This window comes from Herpailurus yagouaroundi, unplaced genomic scaffold (assembly GCF_014898765.1).
Source record: "Herpailurus yagouaroundi ecotype Mexico unplaced genomic scaffold, PumYag 166, whole genome shotgun sequence".
In the NCBI taxonomy this organism is placed as follows: Eukaryota; Metazoa; Chordata; class Mammalia; order Carnivora; family Felidae; genus Herpailurus; species Herpailurus yagouaroundi.
This window is the reverse complement of record NW_024412407.1, coordinates 23,671,047-23,696,214: the sequence shown is the minus strand read 5'-3', so window position 1 is coordinate 23,696,214 and position 25,168 is coordinate 23,671,047. Positions and strand designations below refer to the sequence as shown.

Genomic DNA, 25,168 nt, shown 5'->3' with positions numbered 1-25,168 from the left:
TGGAAAAAGTCGAGAACACCTCCCTTCTTCACTCTCACCATACTGAGCATTCAGGAAAGAGGTAAGGGGTGTCTTCTACGACAAAAACAGCAACACTCATGACAATTTGTTAAACTAAAATTAAAGTCATTAAGAACTGAACCTCTTGGCGATGGTTGTACTCCAACTCCCTCCAAGAATTCTTGGCATAAGCCTTCAAAACCCCCTGGGTGCATTATAGAAGAAATGAGCAGAGGGAAGCAAATGTTTTCCTCTTTGAAAACAGAGATGTAGAGAATGAACACCAAGATATAAATCCTCTATTCTGTGCTGAAACAGTGAACAAAGGACCTCTTATTGAAAGAAGGATAAATTAGGAGTAATAGGTAACAAGTTCACACAGCAGCATTTTACTAAATCTGCACATAGCCAGCTTGCCCATTACAAATGGCCAAATACATCCGTGCCCGAATCGCAGTCCCATCACTAACTTCGCAAGGGCTGAAGACTGCTGAAAAAAAACCACAGGGGAAGGAGCTTTTTGAACAATTAAAAGACAATATTAAACGAGGGACAGATTTGACTTCCTAAAGAAGGTCAAACTCGCTTAATACACAAATGTATACACTGCTCCCAAAATCAAGTATAGAACTTCCCTTTAGATCATCAGCTCTTATCCTTATATTTTTTAATTTTTTTTTTAAGTTTTAATTTATTTATTCTTTTAAGTAATCTCTACACCCAACATGGGGCTCGAACTCACAACCCCAAGATCAAGAGTCACATGCTCTTCCGACTGAGGCGCCTCTCTTATTCTTATATTTAAAATGATCCAGTTGTGGGCGCCTGGGTGGCTCAGTCGGTTGAGCCTCCGACTTCGGCTCAGGTCATGATCTCGCATTTCATGAGTTCAAGCCCCGCATCAGGCTCTGTGCTGACAGCTTGGAGCCTGGAGCCTGCTTCGGATTCTGTGTCTCCCCCTCTCTCTGCCCCTCCCCTGACTGTGCTGTCTGTCTCTCAAAATAATGAATAAATGTTAAAAAAATAAAATAAAATAAAATGATCTAGTTGCTTCTGATTAATTCACTGTCTTACACATGTCTTAGTCATTTGACAGACTATGAATGATAATCAGTTTTATTTTTAGAATAACATTCAGGCTGAATGTTATTCTAAAATAACCACAAAGCTCACATTACAGTGAAGCCTAAGGCACTAAAGACAACACATTATTGTAATTTTCAGGTTAGTCTTGTGATGAATGCTACTTTGGAAGATGCCAACAAAATGCCAAATTGGGGGGTGGTGGTGATGGACTTTCTTCTACCACCATTTAATCCAAACAAGTAAGTTAACTTAAAATCCTTTACTAAGTGCAAAAAAAAAAAAAGAAAAAAAGAAAAGAAAAGAAAAGAAAAAAAAAAGAATTTATTTAAAGAGATACAATCGAGCTAAATTGTTTGGATCCTTGAATCCCATTTCTCTCCCTTTATCCTCTAGACCAGGTAGAATGTTGGACAAATTTCACCTACAGGCTAAATTCAGGCTTCTGGCCTCTTTGTAAATAAAGTTTTATTGGAACACAACCACACTGTCCTTTTACCTTCAATGATGGCATAGTCCACTAACAGTGACAGACACCTTATGGTCCTCAAACCTAAATATTTATTATTTGACCTATTAAAAAAGTTTGCCAGTGGGGCACCTGAGTGGCTCAGTCAGTTGAGCACCCAACTCTTGATTTGGACTCAGGTCATGATCTCACAGTTCCTGAGATTGAGTCCCTCATTAGGCTCTGTGCTGACAGTTCAAAGACTGATTGGGATTCTCTCTCCCTCTCCCTCCCAAAATAAGTAAATAAAACTTTGGGGGGGGGGGAAAGTTTGTCAGTCCCTCTAGACTGTTTAGACAAGAACTCTGAGTAGATACCCCAGTTAAATCTCCAGCCCTAACTCAGTGCTTCACACTCAATACAGTACAAATTTTCTCAAATAACTGAAAATAACATCCGGCTGACTTCAGATGTACTCTCTGATGAATGTCAGACTTATTCACAGAAGATGGTTAGGATTTAAAGTGAGTAAAATTCTCACAAACTTTTCATTACATGAACGGTGTCACAGTGTTCTTGAACAATGAAGCACATATGACTTTGCTTTAAGTTAGCTTTTTTTTTAGTGGCTTTTCTTAGTCCTAGACTAAGAAAAATCTTTAACCATATCAATATGGTAACACAAACAATGCAAATTTTCACCTATTAAAACTACATATAAGGGCGCCTGGGTGGCTCAGTCGGTTAAGCGTTCGACTTCGGCTCAGGTCATGATCTCACAGTTTGTGAGTTCGAGCCCCGTACCGGGCTCTGTGCTGACAGCTCAGAGCCTGGAGCCTGCTTCGGATCTGTGTCTCATTCTCTCTCTGCCCCTCCCCCACTTGTGCTCTGTCTCTGTCTCTCAAAAATAAATAAAAATGTAAAAAAAAAAAAATTTAAACTACATATAAAAATTTCTTAATAACAGGAGAGGGTAGTAAGACCCAAAACAGAAAGAGGAGAATAGGTACAAATGGAGATGGGAGTGTGAGTAGGAGAGAGATTTTCCTACTTGCTGAGTTCAGGGTACATCTTCAACATTGTAAAGACAGCAGACCTTAGCTTCCTCCACCCCAAGTGACAGAACCAGTGCTTTGCATGGTTCTTCAAAAGTAAAATAAAGATCACGTTCCAAGTTATTTCTATCATTAGCTAAACAATTCTAATGAGCTAATCAATAAGATATCAACTACACATGATCCTTACACCTTACAGGATTTCTAAGCTCTCCAACAAACAACCCCACCTGCCATGAAATCAATATAAGCAATGGAATATATACTTTATATCAATAACAATCTACATAATATTTAAAAACAAGACTATGGCCTCATATCAAACAACTGTAGGGTTGTTTTTATTTCTCTTTCCCATGGTTCCTCTTTCTTCCTTATATGCTTTATTATTCTTAGTATTTTGCCTTTTTTATTCACTCAGTGAACACTGACTGAATCAGCACAATGGTTCAGGCACTGCACTAAATAAGCACAAGAGAGGGGCACCTGGGTGGCTCAGGTGGTTGAGCAGCCGACTCTGCTCAGGTCATGATCTCACAGCTTGCGAGTTCGAGCCCCACGTCAGGCTCTCTGCTGTCAGCTCAGAGCCCGCTTCGGATCCTCTGTCCCCCTCACTCTCTGTCTCTCCCAGGCTTGTGTTGCTCTCTCTCAAAAATAAATAAATAAGTAAGCACAACAGATGCAAAGATGCCTGTGGCCCAGCCCCTCCTTCTCAGGCAAGCTCACAGTCAGCCACGGACAGGCAGTAGCCACTGTGAGCAAGTATTACGCATTCATTCAGCCTAAAATCTGTTGAGCTACTGTGTACCTGTATTGCTACAGGCCCAAAGGAATCTCAGGGAATAAAACAAGTAAAATCCTGTTGTCTTAGAGCAGGAAAAACAGTATAAAGAAATAAGTGAAGAGAGGTCAGGAGGTGATTAGCGCTATGAAGAAAATGAAAACTGCTTAAAAGGACAGAGTGGGAGAAGAAAATGCTTATTTTTGGTAGCAGCGTTGAGAATGACCTTCCTGATGAGGCATCCTTTAAGCAAAGACTTGAATGAAGAAGGAAGCAGGCCATGTAGATATCCAGAGGCAAAATATTTGAGTAAGAGGAAGCAAGGGCCAAGATTCTGTGGTAGGAACCAGACTTGGCATATTCAAGGAACAGGAAAGACCCAGTGTGGCAGGAATTCAGGAAATGTAGGGGAAATGGAGTGGCAGAAGACGTCATGGAGGCACTGTGGCTGCTGGAGTGGGGGAAGGGGTGAGCCGAGAGAACTAGTTACTCCATGGTACACTGACTAACATTCCAATTCTGCATGGGTTCTGGCTCTGTGCAGGTAAGACTGTACGCCATCTTCCTTATATCCCCAAGAATCTTCACCATAGAGGCTGCTAGCAATTAAAGTAACCCCAGTTTACCTCTTTATTCTGGGCAATCTGAAGTAGCCATCAGGGATAATACTAGACACATGGCTTCCATGCTTTTATTTCTTGTTCCAAAAGTATGAAGGAGCAAAACAGGAAGGGGGAGAAAGATAGTTTGGCAGTGGTAAAACACAAGAATCCGGGTAACACTGAGTTTTTTCTTTGAGCCTCTACATTTCCTCCTCTGCATCAGGGATCCTCAACCCCAGATACACATTGAATTCAACTATGGAGCTTTTTAAAAACACTAACCCACACTCCATTCCAGAACTGAAACAGAATCTTTGGGATAGAGCAGGGGAAGCGTTCTTTGTTTGAACTTACCCAAGTGATTCTAACCGTGCACTCTGGGCTCAGAACCATACCACACTGTCTCCCTTGAAGATTTCAGCAATCTGGGGGCACTTAGGTGGCTCAGTTGGCTGAGTGTCCGACTTTTGATTTCAGCTCAGATCATGATCTCACGGTTCGTGAGTTCTAGCCCCAAGTCAGGCTCTGTGCCAACAGTACAAAGCCTGCTTGGAATTCTCTCTCGCTCTCTTATTCAAAAATAAATATTATACATATATATATGTTTATATATATGTATATATATTTATATATATGTATAAGTATGTATGTATATATGTATGCATATATAAGTGTATACATACATATGTTCATACAACCTGAAGAGTGAGGGTTCCCAACACTGGCTGCTAAGACTGGAAGGGCTGAGAACCACTTCAGAGATTCAAGTCTCATTTGTGAATTCTTATCAAAATCTGTACATTATTTTGTAATCCCAGGACCTTGGTTATCTCACACTGAACGTATCTAAAATGGAACACCTATTTCCTCCAAAAGTTGGTCCCTATTTCTGATATATTATGTTCTACTTCTTTACTTCTTAATCCTTAATTCATTTAGTAAGAGTAATGCATGTTTACTACTTTAAATTTCTACTGTAAAGGGAAGAAAAATGAAAAGTGTCAAATTCTCAACTAGTACCCTGGCCACCACATTCCCACTTCCCAGACAGGACCTCCATTAACAAATTCATTGTGTATTTTTTCCTGTATTTTCTTTACATCTTCATTCCTTTCGAGGTAATTTATCATTCTCACAACATTCTCCCAACCCTCGGTTCCCCCTATCAGTAATAGAGACGCTTGTAATTTCAAGAATCTCTTTAAGAAGTCTGATTCCTCAATTTCTATTACCCCCTCAGTAGCAAATATTCTGTATCTCTTCCTTATAATCTCTCTGAACATAATCACATGCTTGATCATAATTTTCCATGTGCACTGAATACCTAAATGGCTATAGATTAAAGGCCAAATATTTTAGCTGCAAAATTAAGTATCCCAAGTATGGCACTAACTTCTTTTTTCAGTTCTACCTCTCACTAATGTCCTGCATTAACCTTTTACTTATCACTTAGGAATGCATTCAGCTGCAAGTAAGTAAAACACAAACAGGAGTTGGTTTTCTCACGTTAAGTCTGAAAGAGCCAAGTCCGACAGAACCCCATCATCTCAAGGCCCTGTGATTTTCTTAGCCTTCTCCTCAGGGTCAAAGAAGAGCTGCTTATAGCTGTAGCTTCAGCTTTAATGATCTCATGAAGGTCCAAAGATAGGGGAGGAAAAGGATAAGAGGAGACAAGTGTATTCCTTTTGATCACAAAAGCAACATTTCTCCAGGAATTTCCATATGCCTTACTGGTCAGAAATGTATCACACTGATCTATCAAGTTGCAAGGGAGCCTAGCAGGGCTGGTCGGAGAACTGCAAACACAATCTGTTAACAAGGAACACAGGGGGGCTGTATTTGGGGTCTCCTCAGTGCCTGAAAACTGACCAGCCCTTAAGCATTCTTGGTTATATGCCATAGTTTAACAGGAAGGACTAAAACCTGGCTACAGATGTCCTCCCACCTTTACCTCTTTTTCTTCCCATCATTTCCTCCATCTGTAACACTGGACATGTGGTGCAGCCAGTTTATCCAAACTCTCTTCTCTTTTACTCCAGCAGGAAGTATGGAAACTGTAGCAGCCCATCTGGCCCAGCAGTCTGGGGGTATCCTCAGCTTTTCAAACTGCCTAGCAGTTGCTCACACAATCCCTCTACACAGATAGACATCCCAGCTCCCAAAATGTTTGGTTTGGCTCTATAAAATCTTTTAGCCAATTTGAACATTTGGAAAAGGCAGTCATTGCTTTGGATTATGTTGGACTCTCATTTAGCACAGTAACTACTATACACATCAAATATGTACTAATAATTCTGTTCTAAATTTCACTAAACATGGATTGATCTTCATGGTTTAGTGTATTTCAACACAACAGACTGCTGTAGATTTTATAAAATTCTTACTAAAAGACCTTTTTTGTTACTACAGATCCTTAAAGAACCAACTTTAAGAATTATCATAACCTAGGGGCTCCTGGGTGGCTCAGTGGTTAAACCTGGGACTTCGGCTCAGGTCACGATCTCACTGTTTGTGAGTTTGAGCCCCGCATCAGGTTCTGTGCTGACAACGTGGAGCCTGGAGCCCACTTCCAGTTTGGTGTCTCCTCTCTCTGTCCCTCCCCTGCTCATGCTCTATCTCTCTCTTAAAAAAAAAAAAAAAAAAAAGAATGAGCATAGCATAGTATATAATTTTTACTTTTCTGAACTCTCCTTAAAATATCTCTAGGACCACCCATAGTGATCCACTGGCCCTGTGAGATCAAGCTAGTTAATGGCAAAAATATAGAATAGGTGGTTTTATGCTCGACTTAGTGCTCCTGTAATTATAACTTGATACTACTAATTAAGTTTCGGGAAACTGAATACAAATGATTAAATTATAAGTCTTATTTTCATAGGCCGCTACATCCTTTTATAAGATGCGATTTTTAAAAAATATTTATTTATTTTTGAGAGAGAGAGAGAGAGAAACAGAGTATGAGTGGAGGAGGTATATAGAGAGAGGGACACAGAACCTGAAGGGGGCTCCAGGCTCTGAGCTGTCAGCATGGAGCCCGACGCAACGCTCGAGCCCATGAACCACGAGATCATGACCTGAGCCGAAGTCGGACACTTAACCGACTGAGCCACCCAGGCGCCCCTATAAGATGTGATTTATTAATGATATGAACAGCAACCCTCTAACTTTCTAATTTGTAAAGAAGGATTGCCCAACATACAGTTTTTCAAAGTAATGCACAACTTAGTGCTTTCAGAATTTCATCAAGAAGTCTATTTTCCTTCCTTTAAAAAATTTTCTGCAATTCTGGAAACTAAAATAACAGCTTTTAACCTGAGCTCCAAGAGAAATTACCTAAGAATATTAAATATCCTAATTGGACACTGAATGAAATTCTAAAGTAAACAATATTAGCTGAAGGTTGTGACTGGTTTTGAGTAGATATGAAATCAAGTCTAAGGCGGTGAAAAAATTTTTGGCATAAAAGAAATTTTGCAAACAGTTTTTATCAGTGTTCTTTAGAAACTTTACATTTACTTTCTAAAGATGGATAAAAAAGAACAATATTTGTTAAGTGATACTCTCTCCTGCATAATTAATCTGTCCCTTTCCAATGCTCCATGTTCTCTGATGACTTCAGGCCATATTATGCCTGAGGAAGAATTTGAAAGGCAAGGCCACAAGGACTGGACTGTGAAATGGCAAATATTGACAAAAACAAAGCATGTTAAAAAAACAATGAGTTCCTAACTCAAAGCCACGCTTGGGTAAGTATTTGCTCTGAAATGGGGAAGCCTGTAAGAGGCAAATGCAACCTGGTTGCACCTGAGGGCTGTATTAGCCAGCATTCTAGCAACATCTCTCCTTCATTGCTCAGTATTGGAGCTGTTCTCTGCATTGGACACAACACGTAATGTTTAAGAGCTATCTCAGCCTTACAAGTGTATCAGAAATTGTACAACTTTGTTCTACAATAAGTGCACTTTTCTTACTCTACTTCGAAAGCTTTAGGTGCTATGTTCATGATCTTTTAGAGACCCTCTTTTAAAACCTAATAGAAAGGTACGAAGAGCAGAATTACAGATTTCGAGTGTCACATTCTGTGGAGATGAATAAAGCAGGGGAAAGTGGAAGAAACAGCGGATTTCTTTGAAACAAAGATGACTCTGGAGTCCATAGAAAGATTCTGTAATAAGGCATCTTATTTCTGGGCTTTGTTGGGAAACTGGATCCTCACTTTAAAACTGAGAACAGGGGCGCCTGGGTGGCTCAGTCGGTTAAGCGTCCGACTTCAGCCAGGTCACGATCTCGTGGTCCGTGAGTTCGAGCCCCGCGTCGGGCTCTGGGCGGATGGCTCAGAGCCTGGAGCCTGTTTCCGATTCTGTGTCTCCCTCTCTCTCTGCCCCTCCCCCGTTCATGCTCTGTCTCTCTCTGTCCCAAAAATAAATAAACGTTGAAAAAAAAAAATTTTAAAAACTGAGAACAAACTGAGGGTTGACGGGGGGTGGGAGAGCGGGGAGGATGGGTGATGGGCATTGAGAAGGGCACCTGTTGGGATGAGCACTGGGTGTTGTATTGAAACCAATTTGACAATAAATTTCATATTAAAAAAATAAAAAATAAATAAAATGACTGCATCAAAATGAGGGGAGGAGATACAATATGAAAACTCCCTATGAGAAATCCAAAAGGTAATTTAAAAATACAAATGGAGTAAATAAAAAAGAGATAGAAAAATATTTTTGCTTTTTGTCAAAAGCAAAAATGGTCTTATAAAACCCACCATTTTTCTCCCAAAATTATCAATTTCATTTTTCATTTGCCTCATCACATATGCACTGTGAATACAACCACCATTAACAACCCATGTTTTAATATATAAATACAAATGTAGAATGTCAGCACACCTCCCCCTTAATTAAAACATAATATATAGAAATCTAAATTCAGCAAATAGATTATTTACATTATGAATTAATTTTAACTTAGCAAAAATTCTCTATGTATAAAAATATAAAGAAATTTTGAGAAAAAAAATCACATTCATCTATATACCCTTTGAGGAATTTACCTACTATATAAAAGGACTCTGAGAGATTATCAAATAGGAGTCTGTTTTATCTCATTTTTCCTAGGACCCAATATCTCAACATATTTAAGTCTCCAAATGTATTAGAACTTAGTCTTAACAGGTTAGCAGAGTAGATTAGATCAGCTATAAGGTTACAGAGGATATGATCTTTAAAGGACCAGGAGTATTATGGACACAAAAAGTTCACAAGCTTATTTTTGTAAAGAAATTACGATATTCTATTTTTTTTTTTTTTTAAATCCTGACAGCAGAGACCTTATCTTGAATTTATCTTCAGATTTCCAATGCTTAGCACACAGTAAGAGCTGGGTGTGTGTTAAATTGATGAGTCAAGTTTCCACTCCCTCTCTGAACCCTGCCAGGATGTGAGATCATGAGGACACTCTGTGCTATGGATGACAATTGACAGTGAGTGACAAATAGGCAGGAGACATAAAGAGAGGAAGCAAAAACCTCCATGGTTGGTGGGGTGCAGTGGAGATGATAATTTATAAAGAAAATAATAATATACCTTATATTTGTATTTTTATGATTTTCAAAGTGCTTTTACAAGATTGTTCCTCATTTGCTCCTCACTATTTGCCTGGGAAGTTATGAGATTATTTAATATACAAACCCCATAATTCAGAGAGTAGGTAGGGAAATACAACACATTTACTGTAAAATGTTAGGTGTTGGTTTAAAGAGAAAAATGACAAGTGTAACTTTTTCCACAAGCATAGTGAAAGGTTATACTTAGACAATCAGATAAACCTCTATCTAGATGAATATTTACAAATTAGTTCTTTTTCAAGAAAAAGTTATGATTCATGAAGTAAGTAATTAACTGCTAGGTAATTTTAGATATGAAGATATTACTGCTCCCCAAATGACCCCCCCCCAGTGGAATCTAAAATGCATGGCAGCATATCTAAACTACTGTAAAATCCACACCGTGAAATTGCCCCAAATCTCAACAAGAAATAGATTTATTCAGTTAATTGTTGTAGCACTTAACCTTGAGCAAATAACCTTACCTTGAAAGTCCCCACCATCTCTTTTGATCCCGCTGCTCCGGTACATTCTGGGGAGCATCCGTTACTGCAGTCCTTAAAGAAGAATTAAATTCATTAAGTAAAACCAGGTGGGTAAACTGTGGCCTGGGGTAATCAGTATCACTCACCATCACACCGCGTGCTCCGCTCGGGTACCCAAGCCAACAGGAGGAAGACCAAGCACCCGGGCACCAGCCCCAAAGGAGAGCGTCCTGGGAGGGCTGCCCTTCACTTTCAACCTTTCAGGAGGACGCAGCTGTTTTCGCCCTCCACCGCTAGCTTAGGGCAGACTGGTTAAATTCCAGGTTCGCCCTACAGAGCCAGGGTTCACCAGCAAAGAACAAGAAGGTGATTGTCCCCCTTACATCGGAGCGAATAGTCTAGACCAGGGTTTTAAGCCATTTATAGAAAAATCTCCTGGGCGAGCTCAGCCTCGTGGTCTTGTCAATCACTGGCGCACAATAGCAAGGCTGGAAAAGGGATGAGGACGAGAATGAACCATTTTCTCCACGGGCAGGGTCCTGCAATGCGGGCGCACGGACACCAAACCTCACAGGTTAAGGACATAACCTCAGGAAATTAGGGGGTAATTCAAAAGATACTTAAGGGCACAATGGTTGAGGGACGAGTTGGGGAAAGGTGCAGACCTTAAAAACAAAACAAACACCCCCCCCCCCCATCTGCTAAATAGCTACAGAAGAGATGGAGGGGGGGGGAAAGGTGGGGGGGGGGGGTGGAATCCAAGAAGGCAGAAGGCTGCGGTCAAAATATTTTGGGGTGGCAAAGGAACGCAGGATGTGGTTGTCAGTTCTGGCAGCCCAGAAATTCCGCTTCCCCCTCCTCCCCCAAAGCAGCTTCCATGGCGACCCTCACATCCCCGGTGGCTGTCCACGCCGCGCTCCGGAGCACGTCAGCGGCTGGGCATTAGACCTGGCCGGCGGGGGCCTCTCCAAGGCGGAGTTCGCTGGCTGGGGCTCTAGATTTCGGTTAGGATTGGGGAGAGAGGAAACGCCGGGGTGGAGACGGAACGGCGGTGTGCGGCGAAGCAGGATAGTGCAGGAAACGACAGCGATGCGCCCGACCAGGCCGGCAGGCTTCGGAGACGCCGGTGCAATCCGCCCCCCTTCCGCAAACGTCTGGGTTCGGGTACCTGGCGGGCGAAGGCCGCAGCGGCGCGGGTTGGGCTGGCCATGGGGAGTCCCCGGGGGCGCGGGGCTGCGGAGAGCTGCGGCCGCACGCAGCGCGCGGCTGGACGCGAAAGCCGGCGGCGTGACCAAGCCCCAGCGCACCGACTGCGCGGCGCGGGCTGCCGCCGCCTGGGGCCCAGCGCCAGGGCCAGGCGCAGGGAACAACGCAGCCCCTCCAGCATCCCCGGGGGTGGAGCCTCCAACCGTCTGGTCCCTCTCGCTTTTCGGTGGGTAAAACCAAAGCCCTAGTTTCCACCACTTGGTCTCCGGCTGGGGCACGAGCGTGCGCGCCACGAGCGAGCGCCTTTCCAAAGGCAGGCACTTCAGGAGCATTTACCGAGCCACCCCAGGGTTACCGGCCCGGACACGCCCCTCGGCCAGGGCGAAGGCAAACTTGGGGAAATTAATTTACATTAGGGAAAGAGTTTCCGTGGACAGAAAGGCTAAAAGCTTCTGCCCCCGAGTCTGCAGTCCGGGATTGGCAGTTGCGCACTGGCTCTCTTCTGCCACCGATCCCCACATGCAAACTGATGAGCGAGAACGTGAATCTGGGGTTTAGATTTCTTTGCACCACCTCCTCAAGTGGGATTTGTTGTGGGGTGCTGCAGGGTTACCAGGCTCACGCCCTCTAAGAGCTCTTTCTGCCGGAAGACCTCGACGGTATTGCATCCGCCCAGCCATTCAGTGTTGTAGGCAAAATAAAGAGCCCCCAATCGAGCTGACCGGTCGCTGCTGTAAACCCGTGGAAGCAATATTTAAGGAAGCTGATAAAGCAACCTTTGAAAGGAAAAAGGAAGCTACTGCCTTCTCTACGTGTTCTCCCAGGGCGACGTCAGCTTCAGTTATGAGCCTTTCTGGGCTTTTAAATTAATAGGAAGTGGCTCATTTGTTCTTGGAAAGGGGGGAGAACGGTTTATTCTGGGTAAGAGCGGTTAAATCTGGTCTGGTTTTAGAATTTATTTCATAGAGTCCTAAAGACAATATAGCTCTAATCTTTTCAACTCAGAAAACAGCATTCACTTCTCCCTTCCCTTCAGAAAAGACATAGAACAGCTCCTGAGGTTTGGGTGGAGCGACAAGTTCCAGCCCAGGCAGGTCACATGTGGCTGGAAACCAGAGTCCCTGAAGAAATTTAAAATCGAATTTTAAAATAAAATTTTTAAAAAAGTATAGACTAAGTAAACTCTAGGGCTGCCATTTTCCAACCTTGTCCCCATGCCTAAAAATAAGAAACCCTTAGGTGAAGAACTATTAACAGTTTGCATTCAAAAGCTTGGTTTAGGGGCACCTGGGTCGCTAGTCGGTTAAGCATCCAACTTCAGCTTAGGTCATGATCTCACGGCTGATGAGTTCAAGCCCCACATCCGGCTCTGCATGACAGTGTGGGACCTGCTTGGGGTTCTCTCTCTCTCTCTCTCTCTCTCTCTCTCTCTCTCTCTCCCTCTCTGCGCTCCTGTTCTGCTCATGCTCACTTGTGTGCTCTCTCTCAAAATAAATAAATAAATGAACTTTAAGAAAAAAAAAAAAAGCTTGGTTTAAATGTCTACACCAGGGGCGCCTGGGTGGCTCAGTCAGTTGAGCCTCCGACTTCGGCTCAGGTCATGATCTCGCACTCCGTGAGTTGAAGCCCCGCATCAGGCTCTGTGCTGACAGCTCAGAGCCTGGAGTCTGTTTCAGATTCTGTGTGTCCCTCTCTCTCTGGCCCTTCCCCCGTTCATGCTCTGTCTCTGTCTCAAATATAAATAAATGTTTAAAAAAAAATTAAAAAAAAATAAATGACTACACCAGACATGCATTAAAAGTCTGTTATTGTTTTAAAGATAAATATTACACAGCTCCAATTTTCTGGCTATTTTAAGTGTTACTTGTAAACGCTTTTTTTAAAAATTTATTTATTTTTGAGACAGAGAGGGCATGAGTGGGGGAGGGGCAGAGAGCGAGGTAGACACAGAATCTGAAGCAGACTCCAGGCTCTGAGCTGTAGGCACAGAGCCCGACGTGGGGCTCAAAGTCATGAACGTGAGATCATGACCTGAGCTGAAGTCAGACACTTAATGGACTGAGCCTCCCAGGTGCCCCCAAACCCTCCCTTTTCCATCAAGAGAACATATACTGCAAGAATGAAGTTACTGAACAATTATCACAGTGCTACCTATACCTTTTGGCTCGTCAGAGCCAACATTTGTGCAAGGGCAATCTGTATTAACTGCTTCTATTTCCTCCCACTTCAAGTGGCTACAATTTGACTCCTGTCCTATTATTCCACCTGAACAAGGCTCCTAACAGCCTTCATTTCATTTAACCCAATGGTTTGCTTCCTGTGCATTTTTGTGGCTGAACCTATATGCTGATGGCTCCCAAATATGTATTTTTTTCAGTCCACCTCTCTCCTGAGCAGTGAGTACTTACACCAAAAATCTGTCTAAAATACTTATTATTGTGTATGTAACATTCGTGAAGGAACAGGGCTAGGTGCTGGGGATGTATTGTGAGCATACTTCCATCGCATTATCATGCATTGCCTTTAGCCACATAGAAAAATGGTACTTGTGCTAAAAAGCAGCAACTAATCCTACAAATGTAAAAAAGCAAAAGTAACAAGTGCTACCTGTGTTTTACCAGAAATGTCCGGAAGGGCTTTCCAGCAAGGGACACTTAACTAGAGACCTAGGGGATAAAAGTATTTACTATAAGAGAGAATGAAAAACATCTGAGATGAAAGTGAGTTCCAGGAAAAAACATCTCTGAGAAGGGAAGAAATGTGGCACTTACAAAAGACAAGAGAGACAGGGCTGGAGTGGAGACGAGCAGGGAACTTGGTCGAGGGTGAGACTGGGAGGGCTGGCAGACAGCCAACCACGTAGTGCCTTTTAAGAGAGTTAAAGGATAATTTCCCTGATAAAGGCAAAAGTATGACTGCCATATACATATAAAATGAATTTATATTATAGTCTATGTAACTATAATGAAGCTACCAGGCAGATGTTAAAACTTGTTCAAAGAACAGACACACTTCTGGGTCAGGAATAGTGACATGAATTTGCAAATGGACATAAAACCAGCTTCTTCCACAATAGGGGAGATACATTAATTGAATCCTGACCTTCAGAACTTATTTGCATGTGCATTGACAAGAATTATTTTGCACTCCTGTTATCTGGACAGTAACTCAAAAACAATGAAACAACATAAAAACACCACGAAAGAACTCATGGAATCCTAAGAACAAGAAAAACCACCCAAAGGGTAGGATTAGATAGGGAACAGGGGTGGAGGTTGACAGGACTGAAGTGCACTGTGGCTGCAGTTTGGAGACTGGAGGAGGGTGTGGCTGAAGAAATGGATTTATGAGAAAGCTATTATAGAACCTACATAAGTGCTGACCTATTAATAAGTTGGCTCTGGCAGGTGGTAGGTGATACAGCTGGAGAGAAGCAGCCAGATTTCTGCAATCTCTATACAGAGTGGACAAGAGAAAGAATGGGGAGAGACAGGTGACAAGAAGGGCTCCTTGGTTTCTGGCTTGCTCTTCTTGTTGGTGATATTCGCTAAGAAAAATGGAACACTGAAAGATGAACCAGCAGGAGTCTGGTTTGGGGGCATGCTGAGTTTTTGGTCTCTGAGACTGGCTGTTAGACATATGCCTGTCTGAGGCTCAAACGAGAGGTCTGGTTTAGAAGTAGACACCTGAGGAGTCAGTGGCATGCAGGTGGTCACTGAAGCTATGGGAGTGAATGAGAATGTCACATCTGTGCCTCTGTAAAATGGGACAACGGCAACACTTCATGTTTGCCAAATGGGATGGACCATCGTAACATGTACCATATGTAAACTACTTAGAACCTTGTCTGGTAAGTGCTAATTCCTCAATAAATGAAGGTAATGATCATTTATCTCCTTTGGCAAACATTCTCTTAAAGGGCCAGATAGTAAATATTTTATGTTTTGAGGACCATGTGGTCTTTGCTAAATTACTCCAATCTCGGGGCGCCTGGGTGGCTCAGTCGGTTGAGCCTCCGACTTCGGTGCAGGTCATGATCTCGCGGTTGACGAGTTCGAGCCCCACGTCGGGCTCTGTGCTGATGGTTCAGAGCCTGGAGCCTGCTTCAGATTCTGTGTCTCCCTCTCTCTCTCTGACCCTCCCCCGTTCATGCTCTGTCTCTCTCTCAAAAATAAACATTAAAAAAAAAATTAAAAAAAAAAATTACTCCAATCTGTCAATGTGTGGCAAAAGCAGCCGCAGATAATATGTAAAAGAACAGTCAAGGCTGGGTTCCCATAAAACTGTATTTTCAAAAACAGGACACAGCAGATTTGGCCTGCGGGCTGTAGGCTACTGACCCCTACTCCATGCAGCTGCCCTACCGAGAAACATCAGGGTCATCCTTCAAGCACAGCCAAGTGATCACCAACGTCTATACATTCTACCTACAAATATCCTGACAGTCGCCATTTCTCCAGCCATATTATTGCCACCCTGGTACCAAATAGCTTCCAAGTAGCCTCTATATCTTCAGCCTTGCTTCTCCTTAAGCCATTCTTAGCATGGCAACCAGAGAAATCATCTCAAAATGCAAATCTGCACATATCTCTTCTTGGCCAATAAAATCCTCAAACTTTACATCATCCTGGTGACAAAATATTTATTTATTAATTTATTTAATTTATTTTTAAGAGAGAGAGTGTGTGTGTGAATGAGGGAGGGGAAGAGAGAGAGGGGGAGAGAGGATCCGAAGCGGGCTCTGGGCTGATAGCAGCAAACCCGATCTGGGGATCAAACTCAAGAACCGCGAGATCATGACCTGAACTGAAATCAGAGGCTCAACCGACTGAGCCACCCCGGGCGCCCCTGTGGCAAGGTATTTTAGCCAGCTCTTCCACCCATCCCAAATTATGACCCCTGCTCCTGACTCTGGCTGTCCGTTCCCTACTCTCCCTCTCTCCAGCCACACATTTAACTATTTCAGTCCTTCTTTTGGGCATCAGGCCTTCTCACAGCTGGCCGTCTGCCTGAAACATGCCCCTGCCATTGGCTGGCTCTCTCATCCCCCTTTATCAGTTTATGGGGCACTCCGTCCTCAGGGAGATACCTCTGAACCCTATCAAGGCTGCCATAGGCCCCTCTGCTATTTTTTTTTTCATAGAATTCTTTCCGTTTCAAAATAACTGCCATACTTTATTGGAATTATTTGATTCATGCTGCTCTAATTTCTGTGATGGTAAATTGTGCCTGTTTGTTCCCCCTCACCCAATGCCAGGCACAAGGTTGAGATTTAACTATCCATTAAATTGTAACTCTCTGATTTTTAAAAAGTATATATTTAACATGCTTCAGAATTTTCACTGCTAAAGTTCACAAGATAACAGACTATAAAAATGTCCTCAGAGGGGCGCCTGGGTGGCGCAGTCGGTTAAGCGTCCGACTTCAGCCAGGTCACGATCTCGCGGTCCGGGAGTTGGAGCCCCGCGTCCGGCTCTGGGCTGATGGCTCAGAGCCTGGATCCTGTTTCCGATTCTGTGTCTCCCTCTCTCTCTGCCCCTCCCCGTTCATGCTCTGTCTCTCTCTGTCCCAAAAATAAATAAACGTTGAAAAAAAAAATTAAAAAAAAAATGTCCTCAGAAACCCACTCTTCCCCTAGATGTAGGTTTCTTTCTTCACCAAAAGGCTGTCCCTCACCCTAAATCTTTCTCTTTCCTTTTCCTGTTTCCTGTTCCTTCTCTTCCCTTAACCAGTCATAACAGGGGTTTTCAATGTATTCTATTAAGGGATTGGACCAGTGCTTTCCAATAGAACTTTCTACAAGGATGGAAATGTTCTGTACCTGCACCAGGCCACATGAGACTACTGAGCATCCAAATGTGGTTAGTGTACCTAAGGAACTGAATTTTTAATTTTGCCTAATTTTTATTTATATCTTAATACGCCATGTGGCTCTGGTCTCAGTGCAGGTTTCAGCATTGTCATATGTTTGGTCATAGCGAAAGGTTGGTATCCTGGCTCTATCACTTATTAGCTCTATGACCTTTGGCAAATTACTAGCCTGTTTTGAGTTTCACCTTTAAAATCAGAGTAGGGGCAGCACCTGGCAGTCAGTTGAGCACCTGACTCTTAATTTTGGCTCAGGTCATGATCTCACGATTCAGGGTTCAAGCCCCACATCAGGCTCTGCTCTGACAGTGCAGGGACTGCTTGGGATTCTCTCCCTGTCCCTCTCCCATGTTCTCTCTTTCTCTCAAAAATAAAATAAACATTAAAAAATAAAATAAAATCAGAGTAAAAATTAAGGCAGTGATGAGATTCAGCATGAAGATATGTACAAAGGACTCAGCAGTACTTAGCATCTTGCTCAATAAATGTTAGCTATTGTTACGTTTCTATTTTTTAACTTTAAAAAAATGATTGTTCTTCACTTGTAAGTAGTTGCCCTTGGATTATCTATATTAATGATCAGAACAATATTATATGGGCGAAAACCTTAAAAATATCTAGGTAGCTTTTCAAGTGTTTCTCTTTTTTTAATAATAAACAGTTTAAAAATAAGGCTGTTTGGCTCATAAAACAAACTGCATACCTATTATTTACATGCTTTCTGCTTGCCTTTGGGAAGGCACAGACAGATGAGGCGCCCTGAGAAAGCCCCATCTCCGGTCTCTGGAAACCAGAGAACTGGTTCAGTGAACCAGAAAGAAATCTTGACAAAAGAATTAGTTGGGCTTATTCAATGCCAAACCCCTTAATCAAATAAAATGAATAATTCTTTGTAGTACATATATAGTTACTATATCTGTTTCCTAGGGCTGTTGTAACAAAGTATCATAAACTGGCTGGCTTAAAACCACAGAAACTGTCTTGCAGTTCTAGAGGCTAGGTATGGGCGACACATGCTAAACCTGCAGTGGAGGGACGCCTGGGCAGCTCAGTTGTTTGGCTCAGGTCATGACTCACAGTTTGTGAGTTCAAGCCCCGCATTGGGCTCTGTGCTGACAGCTCAGAGCCTGAAGCCTGCTTCAGATTATGTCTCTCTCTCTCTGTCTCTCTGCTTGTGCTCTCACACTCTCAAAAATAAATAAATAAACAAACATTAAAAACAAAACAAACAAACCAATTTGACAATAAATTTCATATATTAAAAACAAAACAAAACAAAACAAAAACAAACAAACAAACAAACAAAAAAAAAAAACCCTGCAGTGGAAAATCCTTTGCCTCTCTTCCAGCTGCTGGTAACTCCAGGTGTCCCTTGGCTTACAGCTACAGCAGAGTCTCTGAAGGGGGTGATTACAGGTGTCTCTATTTTCCTCCTAAAGACACAATTCATATTGGACTAAGGCCCCTCTTAATTCAGTTTCACCTCATTCTAACTTGATTACATCTGCAAAGTCCCCCATCTTCAAATAAGATCACATTCACAGGTATTGGAGTTTAGGATTTCAACATATCTTTTTGGGGGGACTCAATTCAACTCGTAACAGTTAACTAACTTTATTTCAAATTAAATGATCATAGCACCTTTAATGTCATGTTTTCTAACTTGAGCAATAATATTTTTACCAATAAAATGAATTGATTTACAAAATAAAAGGACTTTCACACAATGCTCCATTAGGACTTGATGATTTTATGGGGACGGATTCTTAGCAAAATTTGCTTACCATGTACAAAAGATCAATCACAAAAGCATATCTCTAGATGTTCCCTTTCCTTTCTCACCCCATTCAGTATGTCGCCAATTCACACTAGGACTTCTGTATGCACGTTTCTCCGCCTGTGTCTCTCCTTCCTCGATGTTCCTTACCTGGTGACGGTCCCCCTGTTGGTCTCCTTGGCCCCATCCTTGATCTTCCACCTTCTCCTCTATCTGATACATCCCCAAGCTGTCATCAGAGTGCTTGCTCTATAAAGTGTCTACACCAGCCCCTCCCCAACTCAAAACCATAAGAATATCTGTTACTGATCCAGCCAGTTATGATACTGTGGGTACTTTGGTGCACATCTTCTTATCTAATACTCGAAAGTGGCCCCACCGCACCCCACAGATCCTATCTTCTCCATTGTCAGAGATGTAAGCTAAATTCCCCAAGATCGAGGCTATAGGTCAAGTCACTGTGACAAGGTATGTGATCTTACCTACCATTCTGAGTCCTTCCAGTGGATTCAAATTTTTTGACTCTACGCCCCATAAGGAAAAGTTTTAGCATATGTGGCCGACTGTAGTTTTCAATGATGGCCATAATATGCTCTTCTGTTTCAACCCCATCATGAGGTGGTTTATTTTCCCCATGCTTTTGAATCTGGGTAGGCCCTGTGACTATTTTGACCAATAGAATATGGCACAAATGTAGAAGTAACACTGTTCCAATTTTAGGGGCATACTTTAACAGGCCCAGAAGCTCCTGCTTCCTTCCTCTTGGAAGGCATGGGGTCTCCCCCATTTGGAACCCAGACACCATGCTATAGAAAGCCCAAAGCCCATGGAGAGGCCATGTGCAGGCTCACTTGTCAACAACCCAGATACTGCTGACATCCAGTATCAACTGTGAGTGTCTATCTTGTACATCCACACCGTACAGCTCCCAGAAGACTGACTGAAACCACAGGAGAAACCCCACATTAAAACTGCCCTGCTGAGGGGCGCCTGGGTGGCTCAGTCGGTGAAGCGTCCAACTTTGGCTCAGGTCATGATCTTGCGGTTTGTGAGTTCGAGACCCACGTCGGGCTCTGTGCTGACAGCTCAGAGCCTGGAGCCTGCTTCAGATTCTGTGTCTCCCTCTCTCTCTGCCCCTAACCCACTCCCATTCTGTATCTCTCAAAAATAAATAAACACTAAAAAAAAAAATTAAAAAAAAAAAAAAAACTACCCTGCTGAGTCCAGACAACCTATAGACCATGAGAGACAATAGTACCTTGCTGGTTTAAGCCACAAAGTTTTGCGTGGGTTGGTTATATAGAAATATATATGTTTAACCAAAGCAGCATGCAAGCCTAACATGTTTGTTTAGTTATCATGAAAATAATCTAATACATAATAACTCATACACACAAATAGGAGTAAAAAAGATGAGATAATCAGGGCACCTGGGTGGTTCAGTCAGTTAAGCGTCCGACTTCAGCCCAGGTCATGATCTCACAGTCTGTGAGTTCAAGCCCTGCGTTGGGCTCTGTGCTGACAGCTCAGAGCCTGGAGCCTGCTTCCAGATTCTGTGTCTCCCTCTCTCTTGGTCCCTCTCTCCCCCTCACGTTCTATCTCTTTCTCTCAAAAATAAACGTTAAAAAAAAAAAAGATGAGATAATCATTAAAAATTCTTATTTTTTGAAAATATCTGATGAATTATGGTTGTTTTCTTATACCATTCCTGACTAAAGGCCCCAATATACACAAGACCCAAGTAATCATTAATGATAGTAGACATAAATGCCTTGTAAAGTCTTCTTGATGATACCAAAATTTTGTGGCCCACCGCTTGTCAGTTCTGATTAAATCATTGATATTTTTATCTTGGAATATGGATAATGGAGAGCTTGGAATAAGCGTTGACAAAATATTAGTTGTCTTATTTTTGTTATATCCTTGTGTTTTATATTACCAATATTTTCTTTATTCTGATTCTATGATTTTAAATTTTTTGTTTGTGTTTGTTTTGTTTGCAGAAATCTTTTAAGGCCTGTTGTCCCTTTTGCAAGGATTATCAATTAACACTGGCTGGCGTAATCTGTAAATCTCCTTAACCAGGCTCGCATAAATTGCCACAATCACAACCTGCTGAAAGAGGGCAAATGCAGGTGGCCCCTTGGGGCAGTGGCCGCACTCCCTCTCTCCAAGGAAAGTTTATGACAGCACGATCATCTGGTGCACAGACTGAGCAGACGGTGCCCATGTCGACCCCTGCAAGTTAAATACGAGTAATTTTTTCTGCATATTAAAGAACACACACACACAATCAATTCTTCGGACACCCCAGGGGTCTCTGGGGCACACACTCAGCTTGGAAACCATGGGGCTCCAAGGGCAGATTCCTGAGTTCAGTCTGTGTGCCGGGGTTCTGCACATTGTGGACCTGCCAGTCAGGATTCTTTCTTTAATCTCTCACTTCCTGACCTTCCCCTCCCCCTCATTTGCACTTCCCATTTCCCTTGGTCCACAGAAGAAACTCTCAGCACGCCCAACCTCTAGGTCACCCAGCAGTACTCTACAGAGAAGCGACAGGACAGAGAAACAGACAAGATTCCAGATAGAATCTAGACTAGAAATTTCATTTCATGTCTGGAAACAAGTAAGTTTCTAATTTTGCTTTTTACCAAAATAGAAGCATATATCAACTTCTGGGAGGGAGAAATTAATCCTAATTAAATGAGCCTTGTTTTTGTTTTTGTTTTAATCCAGAGTATTATGTCCTGATTGCGTTAGAGAACATTTTGTTTTACACTAGTACCTAAGGAGTTGCTAAAATAAATTGGTAAGATTCCAGGTTAATCTACTTGGAGGAAATTAACCGCAAAAAGAAAAGGCACTGGGCCACAACCCGGATGTGTTAAGTTTTATTCATGATTGTTAAGTGCATTATTTACAGTAAAATCCACAATATATTACCACTAAGATAAACTAGTTTTAATTATGTGGTAAATAGGAAAAACATGAGAAGTGGTTGGTGCTTGACACTGAGCAAAAGATAAACATAAAGGAAAATGTGGTATTTTGGAATAGAGTAGCCTCTTGGAAAATGTTAATGAAAATGCCTTTCCTGTGAGTGTAATACATGCTCAAGAAAATATAAAATCCTACTTTCTCTGGATATGTCCCTCTTGCTCTAAGATATGTCATTCCCTATCAGAAGTAAACAGGACACTGAACCCCTCTTTTTTTTTTTTTTTAATGTTTATTTATTTTTGAGACAGAGAGAGACACAGCATGAGCAGGGAAGGGGCAGAGAGAGAGGGAGACACAGAATCTGAAGCAGGCTCCAGGCTCTGAGCTGTCAGCACAGAACCCGACGCGGGGCTCGAACTCATGAACTGTGAGATCATGACCTGAGCCGAAGTCGGACGCTCAACCAACTGAGCCACCCAGGCACCCTGAACCCCTCTCTTTGAGAAGATGCCAAGTACACAACAGAGACACAGATGGGAAGAGTGAGTCTACCAAGCTTTCTCCTGGTGAGAAGGGGCATGCCTCGTGTTTGTCATTCCTGGTCTTCTTATAAACTTCAAATACTCTGATTTTAATATGGAGAGATAAGGCAGGGAAGCATTCCATGTGTCCCTCACCCGGATGAAACAAGGACCCACCCCTCTTCAGTGTTTCTCTCCCTCCCTGATGATTCACAGACCAGAATTAGGGGATGGAAGAGGCAAGATCTTTAAACAAAATTTGTCATTGCTCCTGCTGCTTCCATCTTTAACATAGTCTGAATGTGGACTATGGCAACACACACCAAACTTCCGGTTTCTGATGCCATCCTTCACCCCTAGTGGGGAGAAACAGCAGTGACACAGACCTGAAGCCTGGCAGTGGATTTATGGTGACTTGATTAGAGAAGGTTTTGCTGACGTGACAATCCCAGCCATCCATTTCTTTATGCTCTGGTGGCTTGCTGGACAATTTGGAGTGAATGAAAGAGAAGCTTTTCTTTTGTAGAGCAGGAGAAGGGCCGTTTTGTAACGGGAGGTGGCAAAGAGAACTGGCAAGATGCTTCCTCCTTGGCAGGGCTTAGGAAAGACTTACAGAAAGGTTAGGAGCCTTGAATTTGGTTGACTTCCTAACACTCGTGTGTCCCGTGTACCGCTGCGGAAAGTCATCTTGCATCCCTAGGGGTATAAGTTCTGCAGGCTGGAGACACGGGATTAGCCTTACGTTTACTAGAGCAGTTATGACACTTGATTACTGCCTTGCTTGTTTGTACAGCAGTCTCTGCCTGTCGGGCAGTGACTTCATTTTCTTTTGGATTTCTGGGCCTTAGTATACATCCAGGCTAACGTACGAACCTCAAAAAATATTTTCTGAATAAATTTTTGGAATGTATAAATCCACCATGTTTTTGTTTAAGGTAAAAATTAATATGATGGATGTTGGCTAAACTTATTACGGTAAGAAAAAAATTGATAGACGAGCTGATATGTTTCTCTCTCTCTCTCTCTCTCTCTCTCTCTCACACACACACAAAGGGGAAACAGGGAGACCAAGAGAGCAAGAAAACAGACACCTGTATAAACTGTATTGTGTCAGGCATAAAAGAATCGAAAATAGATTTTCAATGTGCTCACTTGTTCAAGCTCTGTGTCATCGATATATTGAAGCTTACGCACTAAAACTGCCTTCATCTACTTACAAGGTATTTTGCTTATGTCCTCTAATTTCTGGATACTCCCTTTGGAACTTTTTTCTGAATCTTATTAAGACATGAGTTCTGAGTCCATTACAAGATTTTGTTTCAAGCTCTAGCTCATTGTCTAGTTCATATGTGACCTTGACATATCAGCTAATATCTCTAAACCTCACATTAATATCTCTGAAGTTCAGCTACCTTCCCTATTGAGGTAAAAATGAAATACGTAAGTGAGAGCATTTTGTAAACCATTGAACAGAATATGTCACAGTCATTTCTTTGTTTTAATATAAGGTTATCAAGGTTCTAAAGAGACCCTATAATACAGCAGTGAAGCACACAGACTGTAGAGTGACATTGCCAGACTTCATAGTTTTGCAAGCTTAATCTAGTTATCGCATCTCTCTGTATCTCACTTTCCCCATTTGTGAAATGCTTTAAGTAACAGAGTTTTCATGAGGACCAAATGAGACATTCACAAAAGCCCACGCTGGCACCAGTGAATTCTCAATTTATGCTGGTTATAATTATTACAGTGAAGATTCACATTGAATCTGAAGGTTTTTAGAGAAATTTTGGCATCTGTGAAACTGGAATTATTTATCATTTTAGAGTGAAGAAAGGATCCACAGATACTTCACTTCTCTAAAACCGAACCTTGCTGCGTGGCTTCCTTAGAACCCTGCTGCCTGGCTAAGAAAAGGTGGTTTGGCCTTAGACGCTCCCTAAGCATCTAAGGAACACATGGCCTTAGACCACTCCATGTGGCCAGAACTTCTACCGTTGTACTAGGAGGTCCACAGTGTTTTTTAGCCTTTCCTCAGATTACTGGAGCAATTTTCTACTGGAGATCCTTTACTCTTTGGATTAGGTGCAGTCCTCAAGTGAGTTAAAACTTGCTTCCTCAAAAAGTCTGGTTAACTTATTTCTCTACTTTAAAAAAAAATGGTATGGAAGCTCTTTCTCACCAGTGATGGTGGCAAACATTTTTTTTCCCACCGTAAGTAAGCCCAATAGATGACAGTCTCAATTTACAAAACAGATGTATCATAGGGTCTCTGATATGCTAAAGTTTTGCCACAGATGGCTTTTATTTTTTCTTAACGTTTTCTTTATTTTTGAGAGAGAGAAAGAAACAGAGTCCAAATGGGGACTTGAGCAGAGAGAGGGAGACACAGAATCTGAAGCAGGCTCCAGGCTCTGAGCTGTCAGCACAGAGACTGACCAGGGACTCAAACTCAGGAGATCAAGACCTGAGGTGAAGTGGGACGGCCTAACTCACTGAGCCACCCAGGAGCCCCTACAAATGGCTTTTAAATAGCAATTTGCTTTGGGCATTTGAATGGGATTCATTTACAAAATAAAAGCAGATCTTATGACTTTAAAATAATGCAATCACCTATTGGGTAAAAATAGGCTCAACAGTAAAGAACTGCATTTCTCTCAACCAGTCTATCTTCTGCCATAAAACAAGACAGTTTTAAAAGTGTTAGCATACCTGTGTGTTTTATGTTTACGTGGTGTTTTCTGCCGTGGTGATTCCAGCTACTTCAAATCATCAGAAAAATAGCCTATTGGTCATAAAT

The 25,168-nt window shown here is 42.2% G+C and overlaps 1 protein-coding gene and 1 long non-coding RNA gene across 4 annotated transcripts in view; one reads left to right on the top strand and one right to left on the bottom strand.

Moving 5' to 3' along the window:
* Positions 1-25,168, bottom strand: part of BCAT1 (branched chain amino acid transaminase 1) — a 101,405-nt gene that overhangs the window by 55,606 nt on the left and 20,631 nt on the right. Inside the window, exons 1-2 of one of the 3 annotated variants that reach the window (XM_040488652.1) lie at positions 11,225-11,389; positions 10,057-10,128 (exon numbers count right to left, since the gene is read on the bottom strand). In XM_040488652.1, coding sequence (XP_040344586.1) covers positions 10,057-10,128; positions 11,225-11,266 — 114 coding nt within the window. In that variant the 5' untranslated portion in view covers positions 11,267-11,389. The other 2 variants (XM_040488654.1, XM_040488653.1) reach the window with 2 other exon arrangements.
* LOC121038813 (uncharacterized) lies at positions 21,247-22,185 on the top strand. Its single transcript, XR_005794519.1, has 3 exons — positions 21,247-21,533; positions 21,644-21,716; positions 22,156-22,185. It is a non-coding gene; the product is annotated as an uncharacterized LOC121038813 (long non-coding RNA).